Genomic DNA, 15,742 nt, shown 5'->3' on the forward strand with positions numbered 1-15,742 from the left:
CACAGAACGGTACCACCCGATTTTCGGTACAAACCGGCCAAGCTTGAAACGTTGGATAGTCAATTATATGTGTGGACGCCAGTCGTACTTGGAATTCAGGAACAAGAAGTCCAAACCCCGTAGAGTGAAACAGGGAGTTCCCCAAGGTGGGGTGAGATATCCGGAACTGTTTAACCTCTACCTCTCCTGAATTCCGCCCCCTGCAGACGGCATCGAGATCGTAACGTATGCGGATGATTGCACGATCCTGGCGTCGGGTCCCTGTCCTGATGACATCTGTGAGAGACTGAACAACTATTTAACCGATCCTACCACCTTTTTCCATTCGAGGAATATGCAGATTTCCGCCACAAAATCAACAGCCACTCTGTTCACCACATGGACAGCAGAATTCCGACCACAACCTGCCCCAAAATTTTAGGGGTCACATTCGACACTACTTTCACGTCGTGCGCGCACGTCACAGCTATATGCGACAAACTGAAAAGTAGGAACAAGGTCCTCAAGTCCCTAGCCGGCAGCACTTGGGGTGCAGATAAAGAAACCTTTTTGACCACATATAAGGCGATAGGTCGGTCTGTGGTAAGCTATGCGACGCCAGTCTGGTCCCCGAGGTTATGTGATACGAATTGGAAAATGATTTAAACTTGCCAGAATGTCGCCCTGAGAACAGCAACAGGGTGCCTCCTCAAATCTTCAGTGGACCATCTACATGAGGAGGCAAAGCAACACAATGAGATGCTTTCGTTGCAGTACTTGCTTGGATGTTACCGTGTGAGCCATCCCAATCACCATCTTGTGGGTAGGCCCGACACATACAGGCAGATCAGGAAGGATATCCATGCTCTAGAGGGAGAGGTCCAACGATACAGGAAAGAACCCCTAGATCAACAAGCGTATCAAGCAGGTTTAAATAGCAGTCGCCTAAATTCGGAAATCGGAAATCGACCGCGCCGTGCAAGACATCTGCCCAGTATGTGGCATAGGCCCGCACGACACAGAACACCTTTTCAACTGCAAGCCAAACCTCTTCACTAACTCCAGTGGATCTGTGGTTACATCCCATCGAAGCAGCCACTTTCCTGGAACTAGAGATAGACCCAGAGCCAGATTGAACAGAAGAACGAACATACAAACATAATAACAAACGCTGTTACAACAACAACATATACAACCCGATTTTCGGTATTTTAAAGATTTTAGCTTCATTATCATACAGAAATGTTTGAAAATTGGAACTTAATCTTTGTTGGGGGTACAAAACTTTTCCCCAGAATTTTGTGGGTATAAGCCCACGCCTTATAGAACCTTATAAAATGGTACCTTCTGACTTGCGGTATTTTGAAGGCTGTGGTCTCAATATTCCACTGAAATGTTTGAAATTTAGGGTGTAAAACGCCCCCACCCTAAATTTGTCGCTATAACTCCACGCCTTCATATAGTCCCCATAGAACGGTACCTCCCGATTTTCGGTATTTTGAAGGCTGTGGCTTCAATATTCCTCAGAAATGGCTGAAATTTTTTAATTAGTCTTCATTTGGGGTATAAAGTTTGACATATAAAATTTGTCGGTATAGGTCCACACCTTCATATAGCCTACACATCCCGATTTTCGGTTGTGGCCTAAATATTCCTCCGAAATTGCTGAAATTAGTCTTCGTTGGTTGTATATGTGTCGGTACAGGTCCACGCCTTAATATAGCCCCCATAGAACGGTACGTGTCGGTACAGGTCCACGCATTTATATAGCCCCCATAGAAGGATACCTCCCGATTTTCGGTATTTTCAAGGTCATGGCCACAATAATCCATCTAAATGGCTGATATGTTGTATTTAGTCTTCGTTGGGGGAATTCAACTTTCCCCTCTAAATATGTCGCTATAGGTCCATGCCTTTATATAGCCCCCATAGAACTGCATATCTCGATTTTCGGTATTTTAAAGGTTGTGGCTTCAATATTCCACCGAAATGGCTGAAATTTGATATTTAGTCTTCGTTGATTGTATAAAACTTTGCCCCAGACATTTGTTGGTGCAGGTCCACACCTTCATATATCGCCCATAGAACGGTACCTTCAGAATTTCCGTATTTTGAAAGTTAGCCACATTTCTAACTTTGCTGGAATTTGGTATTTTGTCGTCTTCATAAACGAAAGGCAACTAATTGTTCAGTTTTACTTTAATACAATTCGTGGTGGAGGGTATAACAAGTTCGGCCGGGCCAAATTTAACGCCAGAAACGGAACTCCGTGTAATTTCGTGGAAATATATGGTGGAATTTTAATTGTATAACATTGATAGTGTACTGAGGATACATTTCTGTCGGCAAGAATGAAAAACCGACTTTGTTGAAATAAAAGAAAGCGTTGTATTTTTTCATTATCCAATTGTAATATTTTATTTTCAAAACTTTGTTTTCATTTTCCAAATATTTATTACAATTACAGCTAAAATTTGTTATATTGTATCTAAGCATTTTTTATTTAAACAGTGATTTGTTTTTGAAGAAGCCAAAATCGAATTATAATAAAACATCTATTGAATCATGAACTTTTCTTAGTGGTTAAAATTATGCTGTACGCCAAATCTAGCTACAAACATACAATTCAAAATTATGCCTTTTCTAACTATTTTAATGAGGAAACAAAAAATAATAATTAAAAAAAAATAAAACTTAAAATATATATTTGTTTGTTTTTTCGGTAATTAAAACAAAACTCGGTAATGACTGACTGACTTTGTTGGAGTTTCTTTCCTATGACAATAATAAGACAAGTACGTACATATTTATATAATTTAAATGTTGGTTACCATTTGTTTGTATGAGGTGATAAATTCACAAATGCATCAATTTGTTAAATTAAAATTATATGTAAATATAAAATATAATTATAAAAAATAACAAAATTCCTAAATATGTTAAAAAAAATAATAATAGTGTTGAAATTGAAACACTTAAACAAAAAAAACAAGACTTGATTGTTTGTTTCTAAAAGTTTCATGCTTCACGTTTGCAAAACAATGAAGCCACCAAATGTGTTATAAGTAAAAATAATAATAAAAAATAATATAAAAATAAATTAAGTACAATAATAAATTACTTGTTTTGTTGTTGTTTGTTGTAGAGCTGCATTTTGATTGGATACAAGAATTTAGGACAATAAAACTAAAGGTCATACAATTAAGAAATATTTCTTCCTCACATTTCCATTGAAATAATTCAGTTTTTCTTTTGTTTTAATAGCTTCTTAAGAATGAACCCTATGAAAAGTTATAACCAACTTTTTTTTTATTTTGTTGCATCTTTTCTTAATGATATTTGGTTTATAGTTATTATATAATGTTTTTCTTTTTCATTTTAATCAAAATAACATTCTAGAAGATTTCCTGCATCTGCCTAGAATTTTTATAGGGGGTTTGTTAATATTGTATTCTTGTTCTTGTTTTGCAACTATCAATTAGGTAAATTATATAGTGTGTTTTTTGTTTTTTTTTTTATATAATAATTGTGATAATAGCAAAGGATAGTGGCTTTAGTTTGTTTGGTCCAGCGTCCCAAAAGTTATTTCTTAACTATTTATACAGGAACTTCTTCTGGTTCTTCTTCATACTCTTCTTTATCGTCTTCTTACAATATATTCATCTAATTTAATATAGAGTTCAGGGGTTGTTTGTTCAAATCGTTTTCATCAAGTCTCGGGAGCTTTAGGTGGGTGGGTGATTGTTGTAGTCGTTTTTTAGGTTAGGTTATGGCCAAGATCAGCTAAATTAATTTTCTGCTTCTCTCTGAAAGAACAAAAAAAAAAAACAAAAAGTTTTATAAATTTTGGCGTCTACATTAACATTAATTCATGTTTAATATATGTATGTATTTTTATAACATATTTTTTATTTGTTTAAATGTTTAATCTATGTTTAAAAATCTCACCTGTACTGGATAGATAAATGCATCAGCCGTATCCTTGCCCATAGCATTGCGAGCTATACACTTGTAGGCACCCATATCTTCCCATTTAATATCCGATATTAGCAAATCTCCCGATGGCAATAGTTTAAAACGTTGATTTTGTTCGATCAAATTACCCTCTTCATTCATCCAGAAGACTTCAGCACGTGGACGGGCATGAACTTTGCACGGCAACACAACATTTGAACCAACCAAATCCAAATGCATTCTCTCGCTGTAGACAATGCGTGGTCGAATTGGTCCCATGAATGGTTTCTCACGCAACTGCAGCAATTCTTTCAGATCCGATTGTGGATAGACAGTTGTCGAAGCATAGACGGTCTTTGAACCGGTACGTCCAACACAGGTATAAGTGCGTGGCTCACTTAACACATGATCGATGACATGAACGGAGCGTACTTTAACAATGGCACTAGCACTGGATTCTGAGATGACATTCGATTCAATGCTATCGATCTGGAAAAAGAAGAGATGAAAAATTCTTTTATGAAAATGGGAATTTAAAAAAAAAATATATATTGCCAATAATATAATATCATTGATAAATTTTAGAACTGTAGGTCTTTCTGCAGAAATAAATCGCAATCGAATATCAAAAACGAGGAAATTTATCTAGAAGCAAAGGAAACTTCAAGGGCCCGGGGCCTAATTACGGTTTTCGAACAAACTCCCACTTCGCTGATTTTCGTAAAGCATTCATCGCGGACCAAGTATCTCTCTCGTTTTTATTCTACAACTCTTCGTATTCCCGGTTGACCGACCTCTCCTAGTATCCGAACTTCGCCTTCTCGTCCTTCTTGTCTCAATAATGGAATGTACCCTCTGCATTACCCATCAAACCAACCTTCCAAAGCTGGGCATTGATAATGCTCTCCAAGCAAATGATGTCGATCCCAGGGTCAGTTGTAAGGTCTTCCTGTTTGCCTTGTAATGATCAAAAGTCGAAGATTTGTTTTTGATTCCGGTAATTATTTTATTTATTTCTTTTTAAATTCAAATATGTTTGTGTTGTAATTTAAATTATTTAAACTGTCCAAATTGGTCCACTTTTGGTAGACAGCTACAAAAAAACAACGATCGGTAACCCCCACATGCAACCAGCGGGATTGGTGTGATATCCAGCCACACCACCGCGTATAAAACAGTAAATTTACGCTCACGTCACTCACAATGCCTCACATTGCTGCAAAACAAAAACAAATCAAAACCATAGACTAATAAATTCATAGACAAAGAGAGTTGTAGTGTGCTTCTTTTTTGTAGGTGTCGCCGGTATGCACAGTGCCTGATCTTTTCACACAATGTTTTGGGGTAAATTACAATATTTTGTTGAATTTGTTTACATGGGGATGTAGATCTGGCCAAAGATTATCCATATTTTGTATTTTATCAGAATAAATAGTTTAAAATATATAGTAACTTTAAATAAAACTACTAACACATACTAACGCCATCTACCAATTTTCGAAAATTTCGAAGATAACTGCTGAGAGCAAATAAATGTCTATAAATTTATTAGTCTATGTCAAAACATTTGCTCTCTTTTGTGTGCCCTTTTGTTGCCTTCGGGTCGTGTGTGTGTGAATTGCCGAAAAACTTCGTAACTTCAACAATACCAAAGAACGGCATTGGTATAAAAGAAGCTTACGAACAGACGATCGGGGCATTCGTTTGTTGAAAGCTGTGGTGTTTAGTTGGGTTTATACGATTCCTACGGCTGACGTGGAAGGAGCGGCGTAGTAGTTCTGTTTAATTGAGTGGGGTTTATAACGTTGCACTCGACTAAGCAGAAAACATACAATATTTGTTTGTGTCACGCTGCAACCATCCAAGGAGCCGTTGTCCTGTCGTTAGCATTCATGGGACCGTTGCTGTGACAAAGCTGCCGCCAATCGCCATATAGTCTGCGTTCGCCGCGTCGCTGCTGTTCCTCAGCCGCCGCTAATTATCTTGTCGTCTGCATTCATTCCGTCGCTGCTGTGCTAAAGGGCCTGTAATCAGCATTCATCACGTCGCTGCTGTTCCGCATTGTCCTGTCGTCCTCATTAATCGGTCCGCTGCTGCGTCAAACCATCGCCAATCGCCCTGTTGCCAGAATTCATAAAGCCGCAGCTGTGCAAATGCCACTGCTCTGACGTCAGCATTCTTCGGGCTGCTGTTGGGCCAAAGCTGCCACCAAATGCTCGGTCGTCAACATTTATCGGACAGTTGCTGCGTTAAAGCCGCTACCAATCGGCCTGTCATCAGCATATACTCTCAACACGCCATCGTACTGTCCAAACTTCGATTGCAAGCAAATTTAATCTACCCACGACTTCGTTTTGACTCTGCAGTTCGATCTGCAACTTCAAAGTGAAAATACGTCGTCAAATACGTCTACTGAACCCTTCCCTCAATTTCGATTATTTAAATGTTTTGCTTATGTTCACATCTGCAACTACGACCGAGCGCAGCAGTAAAATCTCCTTATCGTGTTAACAACGGCAATAAATTGTATTATTTACGGACCACTGCTCATCAATGCTAAAAGAACTGCTATAGTCTTGTCGTTCTCGTTCTGCGAACTTTTGGAAGCAACCTTCTCGAGCTGGCAAGGAGATCACCACAATGTACTAGCTATTGAGGCTTTTAACAGCAGCTGATAATGTAAATATATTGTCTATGAGGATCAACTCAATGTATTCTAAGGCAGAAATTTAACACTGAGCCCCAGCAACAGCTCTCTTAATTGTTACTCGAACTCCCTACAATATCCCATTTTACTAATATTCAACCCATTGTGCCCACATACCAAAAATTCCATTCTAATTACAAAACAAAAAAATTAGTTGTTCCGGCAAAATTTGAAAACGACATTGTTGCGTTTATCTCTCAAGCATTTGTTCAGCTGATAACTACGGCTCTTGTCAACAGTCACGTATTTCCTTCCATTTGGCCGATGTGAAACCACCATGGGGGGTACACACACAACTGTCGTGCATTATCAGGTAAATGCTCTAATGACAACAACAACAGCAACAAAATTATAAATATCAATTTTTCTTCAAACTCACCTCTGATAAGGGCAAATGACCGACAACCCATTGTATGGTGGGTATTTGAGAGCCCATTACTTCGCATACTATTTCAACTGGAGTACCAGGATTTTGCATTATCTTCACGGGTGGTGTCTTGGTGAATTTAATCCAATCCTGACCGAATCTGGTGCGTGGTGATGACTGTTTCGATGACATACTTTGGGCTGGTTTATCTGCAACACCCGACTCAATGGAATTGTCGACATCATCATTAATGGCCCGAGCCTCTGAGCCACATCTACTGTTGCCTAGTAAGACCAGCAGCGCCAGTATTGTGAGATGTAGTAAGTTCATTTTCTGTAAAGAGATGCCGAGAAGAAAGAAACGCTTATTATCACAATGTCCATGATGAAGGTCAATCAACTTTAATAAAAATTAATAAAAAAATCAAATTATGTTTCACAGATAATGAAAATGTTTGATTCTTTATTGCTTAGGATCTGAAATGAGTGTGTGTGTGTGTTCGGTTTTTGCAAAAAGCGATTACCTCAAAATTCGACAATAATTGCTTGCGAATGTTGTTGCTTATCAAATGCGAAGTGACGTTGCCAACTTGACTAAATGAAACACACTCACGATTTGTTTCGCTTTTTGCCTATATAAAGCCAAAAAATGAAATAAACCAAGTGAAATACAACAAACGATTCATAGTTTCCCTATGGTCGTCGATCGATGTCTATTTGGGGGGTTCTCTTTTTATAAGTATGATGATGACAATTTATCGATCAGACAGGCTAGAGAGATTGTGTTGTTGCTTGCTTCTGATTTAGCGATGTTGTGTTGTCTGGTTGCCTGTCACGATAATGTTCTTGGCAACAAACACTTTTTGGCTATTTTAAAATACATATTTAAATCGAAAAAAGAAGCACCCAGTCAAACAAAAAAAAAACCAAAAGAAATCATTAAATAATGACCCATACCACAAAAAGTCGCCGCAAGGAAACCATTTTCTTCACAGCTACTTTGATAGCATTGGTGGATGATGAATGAATTATAATTTCCGGTTTAGAAGAGAACTACCAACACCAAAATTCAAAACGTCTTCTACGATTTTTTTCTATTTTCATTGATATGACCGCAAACTAGCTCAACTCATCTCATCACTAACTATTCGGTGTGTGATCATGATTTATCTATAAACACTGTCTCGCAAAGGCGACACATCAAATGGTCACCATCCGCAGACGTCAACTGCTTACCATGCTCTGCATGATTTGCATAAAATTGAGAGAGTCACCAAGGCATATCGATATGCTTGAATGAATGTCTAGCCGAAAAGAACTACGATAGCGTGCTTGTCGAGCCCTCTTTCTACCATATACAGGAAAAGAAGCACACTAACAAGTGCGGCGGCGGCATCGTTTATTGTAGCCAACAATTTACTACTTTCAATGTTGACAACAGCGTATCACCCAATTACGCAAAAGTCTATTCAAAAAATGGGCAGCAAGAGGAGATTGGTTGGCTTGCTGGTTAGTTGGTTCATTCATGAAATTCTTCTGAGAGTGTTTTTTTTTTCTTGTTCTCACACGGCACAAAGTAACCAATACAATGACATAAAATACAACGTTTCCCTTGATTCACCAATGACAAAACGGCTAACATAACACGGTTAATAATCAAACAGTGTGGGTAAAAAGTTAATGTTAAATAATTTTGATTTTAAAAGAAGTTGTCCTGGGAAATTCCAGCGACTTAAATATTTCTCTTGGAGATTACTAAATTTTATTTGTTGATATTTTATTTGATTGCGGAACAAAAGATTCCTAAATCAATTTACTTCGACATTTGTTTTGTACCATCTCCAATACCTTATTCTTCAAAATAAATTATTGGCCGTTTCCCATTTCTGCTGGAATTCGTTTTTACTGCCCATAACTCAGAAAGTTGCAAAGAAATGTCTTCTATTTTTCGTTCATTTACAAGAACACTTCATATAGTTCAGTTCTTTTTATTGAACTAGTCGGTAATCGTATTTGTTGTTCACTATCTGGTTCAATTGTTCAGAAATAAGCATATTTTGTGTATAATTAAATATATTAGTTCATTTACATGTGAGTACCATATATACCGTTCACATAATTGAACATTTTATTATATAATTGAACAGTTTAGTTCATTTAGGGGAGCGCTCCATATAGTCTAGTTCACATGATTGAACTAGTTCGCTATCACTATCTATTTCAATTGCTCGCTCCGACAAAAATGAGCATATTTTGTGAATAATTGAATATATTAGTTCATTTACATGTACGTTTCATATATAATGTTCACATAATTGAACTGTTTATTATATAATTGAACAGTTTAATTCATTTAGGGAAGCGCTCCATACAGTCTAGTTCACATGATTGAACTAGTTCGCTAATCTACTCTCTTCCATATAAACTAAATCACTTATGCACACGCCTTTAATTTAAATAAAGTCTCACCATACACGAACATACAGTAATACTCTCTGCATGTTCATCTCTGAACTTAACTGTTCTACAAGTTTAGCTTATTTGGGAGAGCGCTACATATAGTGTAGTTCACATCGGATATGGTTTGCAAAAAGAAAGCCGAAGAGATTCCCACACAACTATCAACGGTTTCAATGTTAGCTACGTTGCTCTTCAGGCATATCAAGTAAAAAAGTTTCTTTTACTGAATTTTTGTCGGTAATCACAAAATGAGCTACAGAATCACACTACTGATCTGAATATCCAGTCAGCTCTTAATTGTTCATATAAATTTGGATCATTTAAATTTGGTTCATTTATATGAACTCAAATGCATACATTCTACTATAAACAAGTAAGAACAGACTATAGTCGGACGGGGCCGACCATGTGATACCCTATACCACTAAACGCGTCTTCTTGGGATAAAGTTATAAGATGTGCATTAGAAATTTTACCAATTTTCACACAAAAGTTTTGATCAATTTAACCCGCTAAATATTATCCGATCATACCGTTGACTTGCACGCTACTTCTTCATCTCAAACCAAAACTACGTTTAAAATTTCGCGCCGATCGGACTATTATTGCGACCTACAGAGCGGCTACAAAATCGAGCAAAAATTTTGTTTTTGGTCCATTTCATCCCTTTAACATTTCACGATCATCGCCAAAAACTAATCAGTTCTATTCTGGTCCAAACCCGACCTCCATACTAAATTTCGTGACAATCGGTCCATAATTGCGGCCTCTAGCTTGATTACAATTTTTAATGGACGGACAGACGGACGGACGGACACACATCGCTAAATCGCTTTATCTCGTCGAGATATGAAGTTTGGTATACCACATGAGGGGTCTACGACGAATATTTCGCGGCGTTACATGAATTTTTGGGAAAGCAAACTTATTATACCCTTTTCCACATTGTGGTATAGGGTATAAAAATAAATAGCCAGGAACATTTTGTTCTCTGAATTCCGAGATGACAGAGACATTTTATTTTGCCAGTTGTTCTGTTCTGACTGAGGAACCCCTGATACTGGTCGTGAACTAAACAAATCTAGACGTTCTAGTCCTTTTACAAAAGCGTTCACCTTTTTTTAGATTAAAGTTCCATCATTCGAATCAAAACTTGTACAATAAGAATTTCTTTCAGACAATGCGAAAAAACTACAAAAATTATCTCAATTAGTCCATGATGTTGCAGCAGCCCTATTCGCAATGATTATTTCATTCAAGTCTTTAAAAATATTCAATCAAATGTTAAAAATATTAGTTTTTTTAATTCCAATAATGTGTAGACACTTCCTTGATTTGTTGGTGACACTAACATTACAAACAAAAACAAATTTCTATGTGGTTGTTGTTGAGTTGTATTTGTTGTACTATTTACTTTACCTTATTTGTTGTACCATGTGTCCATCTATTAAAAAACCTTTGTTCTCTGATCTTAGTTCAGGGAACAAAAGTGAACTAGATCATATGCTCCTTTCAATGAACCAGTTTAAATTAAACTCGTTCGTTTGTGAACTAAACATCTTTTATGCTGTGAGATGCGTAAGCTCTAGGACACTCAAATGTTGTTTATTCTATTAATAATTAAAATTGTAGTAAATAGCCCCAATTGGTTCACAATGACAATGATCATTGACTGATTCTGGGGCATTTCTTGTCTAAACTAAACTTCGTTCACAAATATGAAAGTACATATTTGTGAACGAATAATAATGGTTCATTGAACTAATTCGTTTGTGAACTAAACATCTTTAAGATGTGAAAGTTCTTTAACATTCCAATGACAAGCGTCAATGAAATATAGCTAAACTAAATCCAGGATCCATCCGTGATAAATCAGTCGTTGACAAAAATCCGCTGGATAAATATGTATGTATATCATACGCTCCATTCAATGAACCCTTCAATTGAACTAGTTATTTTGTGAACTACATAAATATTTTTAGCAAGATTTGAAAGCTCTTGAATATGTGAATGACAATTTATAAATTATATTTTTATTCTATAAATAATTAAACATGAGCTCTGTTCCAGAATCTGCAAGAAGCTACTATTTTTTACTACGATAACATTTTTTCCTTTATGTTATCGGAAAAATAGTAAAAATTAGTAGATTCTTGGAGTTCTGGAATAGACCAATGTTGTAAATATTTGATGTAAAATCAAGTGTCAAAGAAAGAAGAATTTTAAACGGGGTACACACGATCAGTTTTGACTGTCGATTTTTCGGAAATATCGATAAATGTCAAACTGTCCAGCAACCACAAAAACTGATCGTGTGTACCCCACTTTAGACATTTCGATTTCCCTACGACTAAAAAGACAACAGGTCTGTTCGATAACTTTGCAAGTAAAAAGTATTTGCAAGTTCTTGCAACTACTTCTCATTTCTATTTTATTGAAAAAGTTTGTAATCGAACAGCATTTTGTAAAAATTTGTGCAAACTTTTGTGTTATCGTACAGAGCTAATATGTGTGTCTGGTTACTTGCAAGTTCTTGCCAGAAGAAATTTCTCCTGCAAAAACTTGCAAGTTTTCAATCAAGAACATACAGTTAACAGACAACTTTCTGTAACAATTTATATAAATTGTTGCAAACTTTTTAGTAACCAGACAGGCCCAATCTTTCAGTCTTTGAATTTTAGTTAAGCTGGCTAAAAAGCGACTTCAAAAGACCAAAAAATATTGCTTCGCGTGTCGGCTTTTCAGCATTTTGTAAATACTTTTTTTCGTTAAATGGCAAGTCAATAAAATACTACTTTGATCGGGTTCGTGCGACTTTTAAGGACTTTCGTAAATACATTTTTTCTGTAAAATGTCTCAGGATCAGTTTAGTGTTTAAATTTAGAGCTTTATTCATATTATTGCCAAGGGGAGGTGGCATTTTAAAATCCGTCCTATGAATCATTATTTAAAAAAAACAAGTAAAAAAAGTATCAGTCGGCTTGGCCGACAGAGATATACCCTCAGCCTGTGTATATTGAAACAATTTTTTCCCATAAAACGTAGGTATTTAGAGGGTTTTAAAAATTTTGAACGCATGAACCGACAAATATGTTGATTAGATTAAAGAGCAGAAGTTTTGCGGGGGAATAACTTAAAAGAATGGATCGACATTGACCATTATGGAAGTCGATCTCCAGCCACTACATACGTTGCCATATTGGGGTTTTACTCCCTTTGGGCTGTCTGCTTAAGAAGTGTGGTTTTGCCCCTGAAAAAACTTTTACCATCATAATTGAGGCAGCGAATGCAAGTTGCTTCAACAAAAATAAAAGTGATTCGATAGCAGGTCTTAAAGTGAACTTATCCGAAATTTTGTTTTGGAGGTACTGGATGAAGTGGACAAATATAGTCCATATTTGGACCTGATCTATATCTCGTAGATATATTAAGATGTGTTAAGTATGGACCAATTCGGCCACTCCCTTCAAAAGTTACCGTACGAATAATTTTTCCGAACATTTTTGAAATTTTGTGGGGGAGGTACCTGAAGGAGTGGACCGATATGGCTTATCTTCGAACTTAAACTATGTTTGGACAAAATATTACTAAGGCCAAAATTTGGATCCAATCAGCAGATCCGTTGGAGAGTTATCTTGCGCTCCAACCACCCACACGGTGTCATAGGCGTTTTGTGAAACTTTCAAGCTATTTTCTCAGAAAGTTTGGACTTGCCCCTGCTGAAACTTGTACCGTCGTATGGGGGGCAGTGAATACAAGTTGCTAAAACAAAACGAAAGCGATTCGAGAGCAGGTCCTAAACTGAACTTATCCGAAATTTTGTGTGGGAGGTACCCGAAGGAGTAGACCTATTGAGTCCATATTGGAACCTCATCTAAGTCTGGTACATATTTGACGAAGAGCGAAGTATGAACCAAATCGGTTACCCCCTTAAAGAGTTATCGAGCGCACAAATTTTCCGAACTTTTTCGAACTTTTGTAGGGGAGGTACCGGAAGGAGTGGACCGATATAGCCCATTTTCGAACTTAAACTAAGTTTGGGCAAAATATTACGAAAGCCAAAATTTTAACCGAATCGGTTCATCGGTTCGAGAGTTATCGTGCGCTCCAGCCAGCAGGACAGACAGACAGACGGACGGACATGGCTAGATCGACTCCAAATTGTCTGAAACACATTTCGTCCAAACATACTTGGGGTCTAAAACCATTATTTCGATGAGGCATATTTTCATCGTATCAAAGTGTATATACCCTCCTTAGCCTAAAGGCTGAGGGTATAAAAACTCTCGTATTTAGGTTCCGTCATAAACAAAAGTCATTATTCATTTTTGACCCTTTTAGCATCTTCTTATCCCCTGATTTGACATCAAAGCTTTTGCTGGGTAAATATTCGTTTTTTTCGTTTCTTTAAAAATCACTATTGCTCTGTTCCAGAACCTGCAAGAAGCTACTAAATTTTACTACGATAACATTTTTTCCTTTATGTTATCGGAAAAAATTGTTAAAATTAGTAGATTCTTGCAGTACTGGAACAAACCATATATTTGAAATTGTCTTATCATTCTAAACGAAAATTTCCACTTGTTACAAGATTGAAATATTCAAAATAGATTGCATCAGACAAAAAAAAACCAACGACTACTAAATTACAACAAAGAAAATATGCAAATAAGTGTGTGGTGTCGTCTTCTCACACCAAAAGGGTTTGAATTAAATTAACGAGTGTGACGAAATACATAATACAAAACTCAATACGAATGTGCCTTTAGCACAATCAAACACCACCGGTGGTTCTTTCTTAGACCACATTATGTTCGAATATACATAGATACATATATCACGTCATGCGGCTCATAATTTATGATTGTCTTCATGAAACAAAAAAAAAAAGGAAAGAAAAAAAGAACGGCTACTAAAAATATCAAACCTCGTGACATGGATTTTATTTTAAATTAATTTCACAAGTCGTAGAAAATATAAAATGAAAAAAAATCATTGAAACAATATGCAAGAAAATATAAAATATATGTATGTAGGTGTATATATTGTAGAAGGTTCTTTAGAAGCTTACAGAGGTTTTATAAAATATAGGTGAAAATATATTTTGTATTAAAAATAGCAATGGACGTCCTAGGAAGAACTTTTAATGGAAAGGGATAGGCATAATAAAACACATTTACCCGAAAAATGTTGACAAATTCCTAAACATATGTATGTATTAAATCGAATTAAAAATCACAAAAATTTAAAAACCTTGAACTTGTACAATTCCCAATCAATAAAAGTATACAAATACATCAGGTGAAGCAGGCTATCAAACACGTGGCAGCAGTTTAATGGAGAGGGGATTTTTCACTGGGTGTTTTGTTGGACCCCTTGTTAATGCAAGATCTTAAGGTCAAATCTAGCTGATTATATAGATAACGATCAGGAACTAACATTTTAACAGAAGGGATATTACAAAAATTGGAAAGGTCGATGTTGAATTTGAACCACATCTAAACGTCAGTATTTTTCTGCATTTCATTGGACGTTTCTCAATTTAAGTCAAATTCAATGTAAATCATGGAATCATACACAGCCTAGCAACGCTTTAAAGATTTTTCGACTTTGGAATGTGGGCAGAATTGGAAAAATCTTATAACAATTTTAGCAAATCGGTTCTATAGGAGATTTGGAAACACGTCAAATTCAATGTAAATCATGGAATCATACACAGCCTAGCAAACGCATTAAAGATTTTCCGTGGGTAGAATCGGAAAAATCTTATAACAATTTTAGCAAATCGGGTCTATAGGAGATTTGATAAGCATAAAATCTTGCATTTACACCCTTACAAGGTGGATGATCAATTTTCGAAAAAAAAAGCAAGCATAAAAAATGTTCTGATTTTACATTCCACCGCCATCAATGGTCAAAATGGTGACAAGTAATGGCAACAGTGGATGATCAATTTTCGAAGAAAACAAGTCCAACTCCTCAGTCACACGATCCGGGAAGTGACCTTAAACTGGTTTAAAGCGCAAAAGTGTTGTAATTTTGCGAAGGTACCCAATGGAATGTACCGGCATAAACCATCTTGGAACTGGAAATAATTTCTAGGAGTTTTTGGGTCATTATGACCGGACGCATGGACTTGCAAAAATAATCCTTGGAAAGCCCTTAAAGTGCACGTAAGAGACTTTGTTCGAACTTTTGTGAGGGAGGTACTACCCGAAGGTGTTGCTCGATATATATTAATAATAATAATGTTCCACAAACATATATATTAATAAT

General features: G+C 36.4%; 1 protein-coding gene across 7 annotated transcripts in view; it reads right to left on the reverse strand.

The window, feature by feature from the left end:
• Window positions 1-3,223: 3,223 nt before the first annotated feature.
• ImpL2 (Ecdysone-inducible gene L2) overlaps window positions 3,224-15,742 on the reverse strand; it is a 115,673-nt gene continuing 103,154 nt past the window's right edge. For 6 of the 7 annotated variants that reach the window (XM_073983418.1, XM_073983425.1, XM_073983423.1 and 3 more), the window contains 3 exons: window positions 7,020-7,340; window positions 3,928-4,422; window positions 3,224-3,785 (listed from right to left, as the gene is read on the reverse strand). In XM_073983418.1, the coding sequence (XP_073839519.1) occupies window positions 3,768-3,785; window positions 3,928-4,422; window positions 7,020-7,340 (834 nt within the window). In that variant the 3' untranslated portion in view covers window positions 3,224-3,767. Of the gene's footprint in view, window positions 3,786-3,927; window positions 4,423-7,019; window positions 7,341-7,530; window positions 7,717-15,742 lie in introns of those variants that run through there. The other variant, XM_073983424.1, reaches the window with a different exon arrangement.

Source organism: Musca autumnalis, unplaced genomic scaffold, assembly GCF_047663935.1.
Source record: "Musca autumnalis isolate F117 unplaced genomic scaffold, ASM4766393v1 scaffold_4, whole genome shotgun sequence".
NCBI lineage: Eukaryota > Metazoa > Arthropoda > Insecta > Diptera > Muscidae > Musca > Musca autumnalis.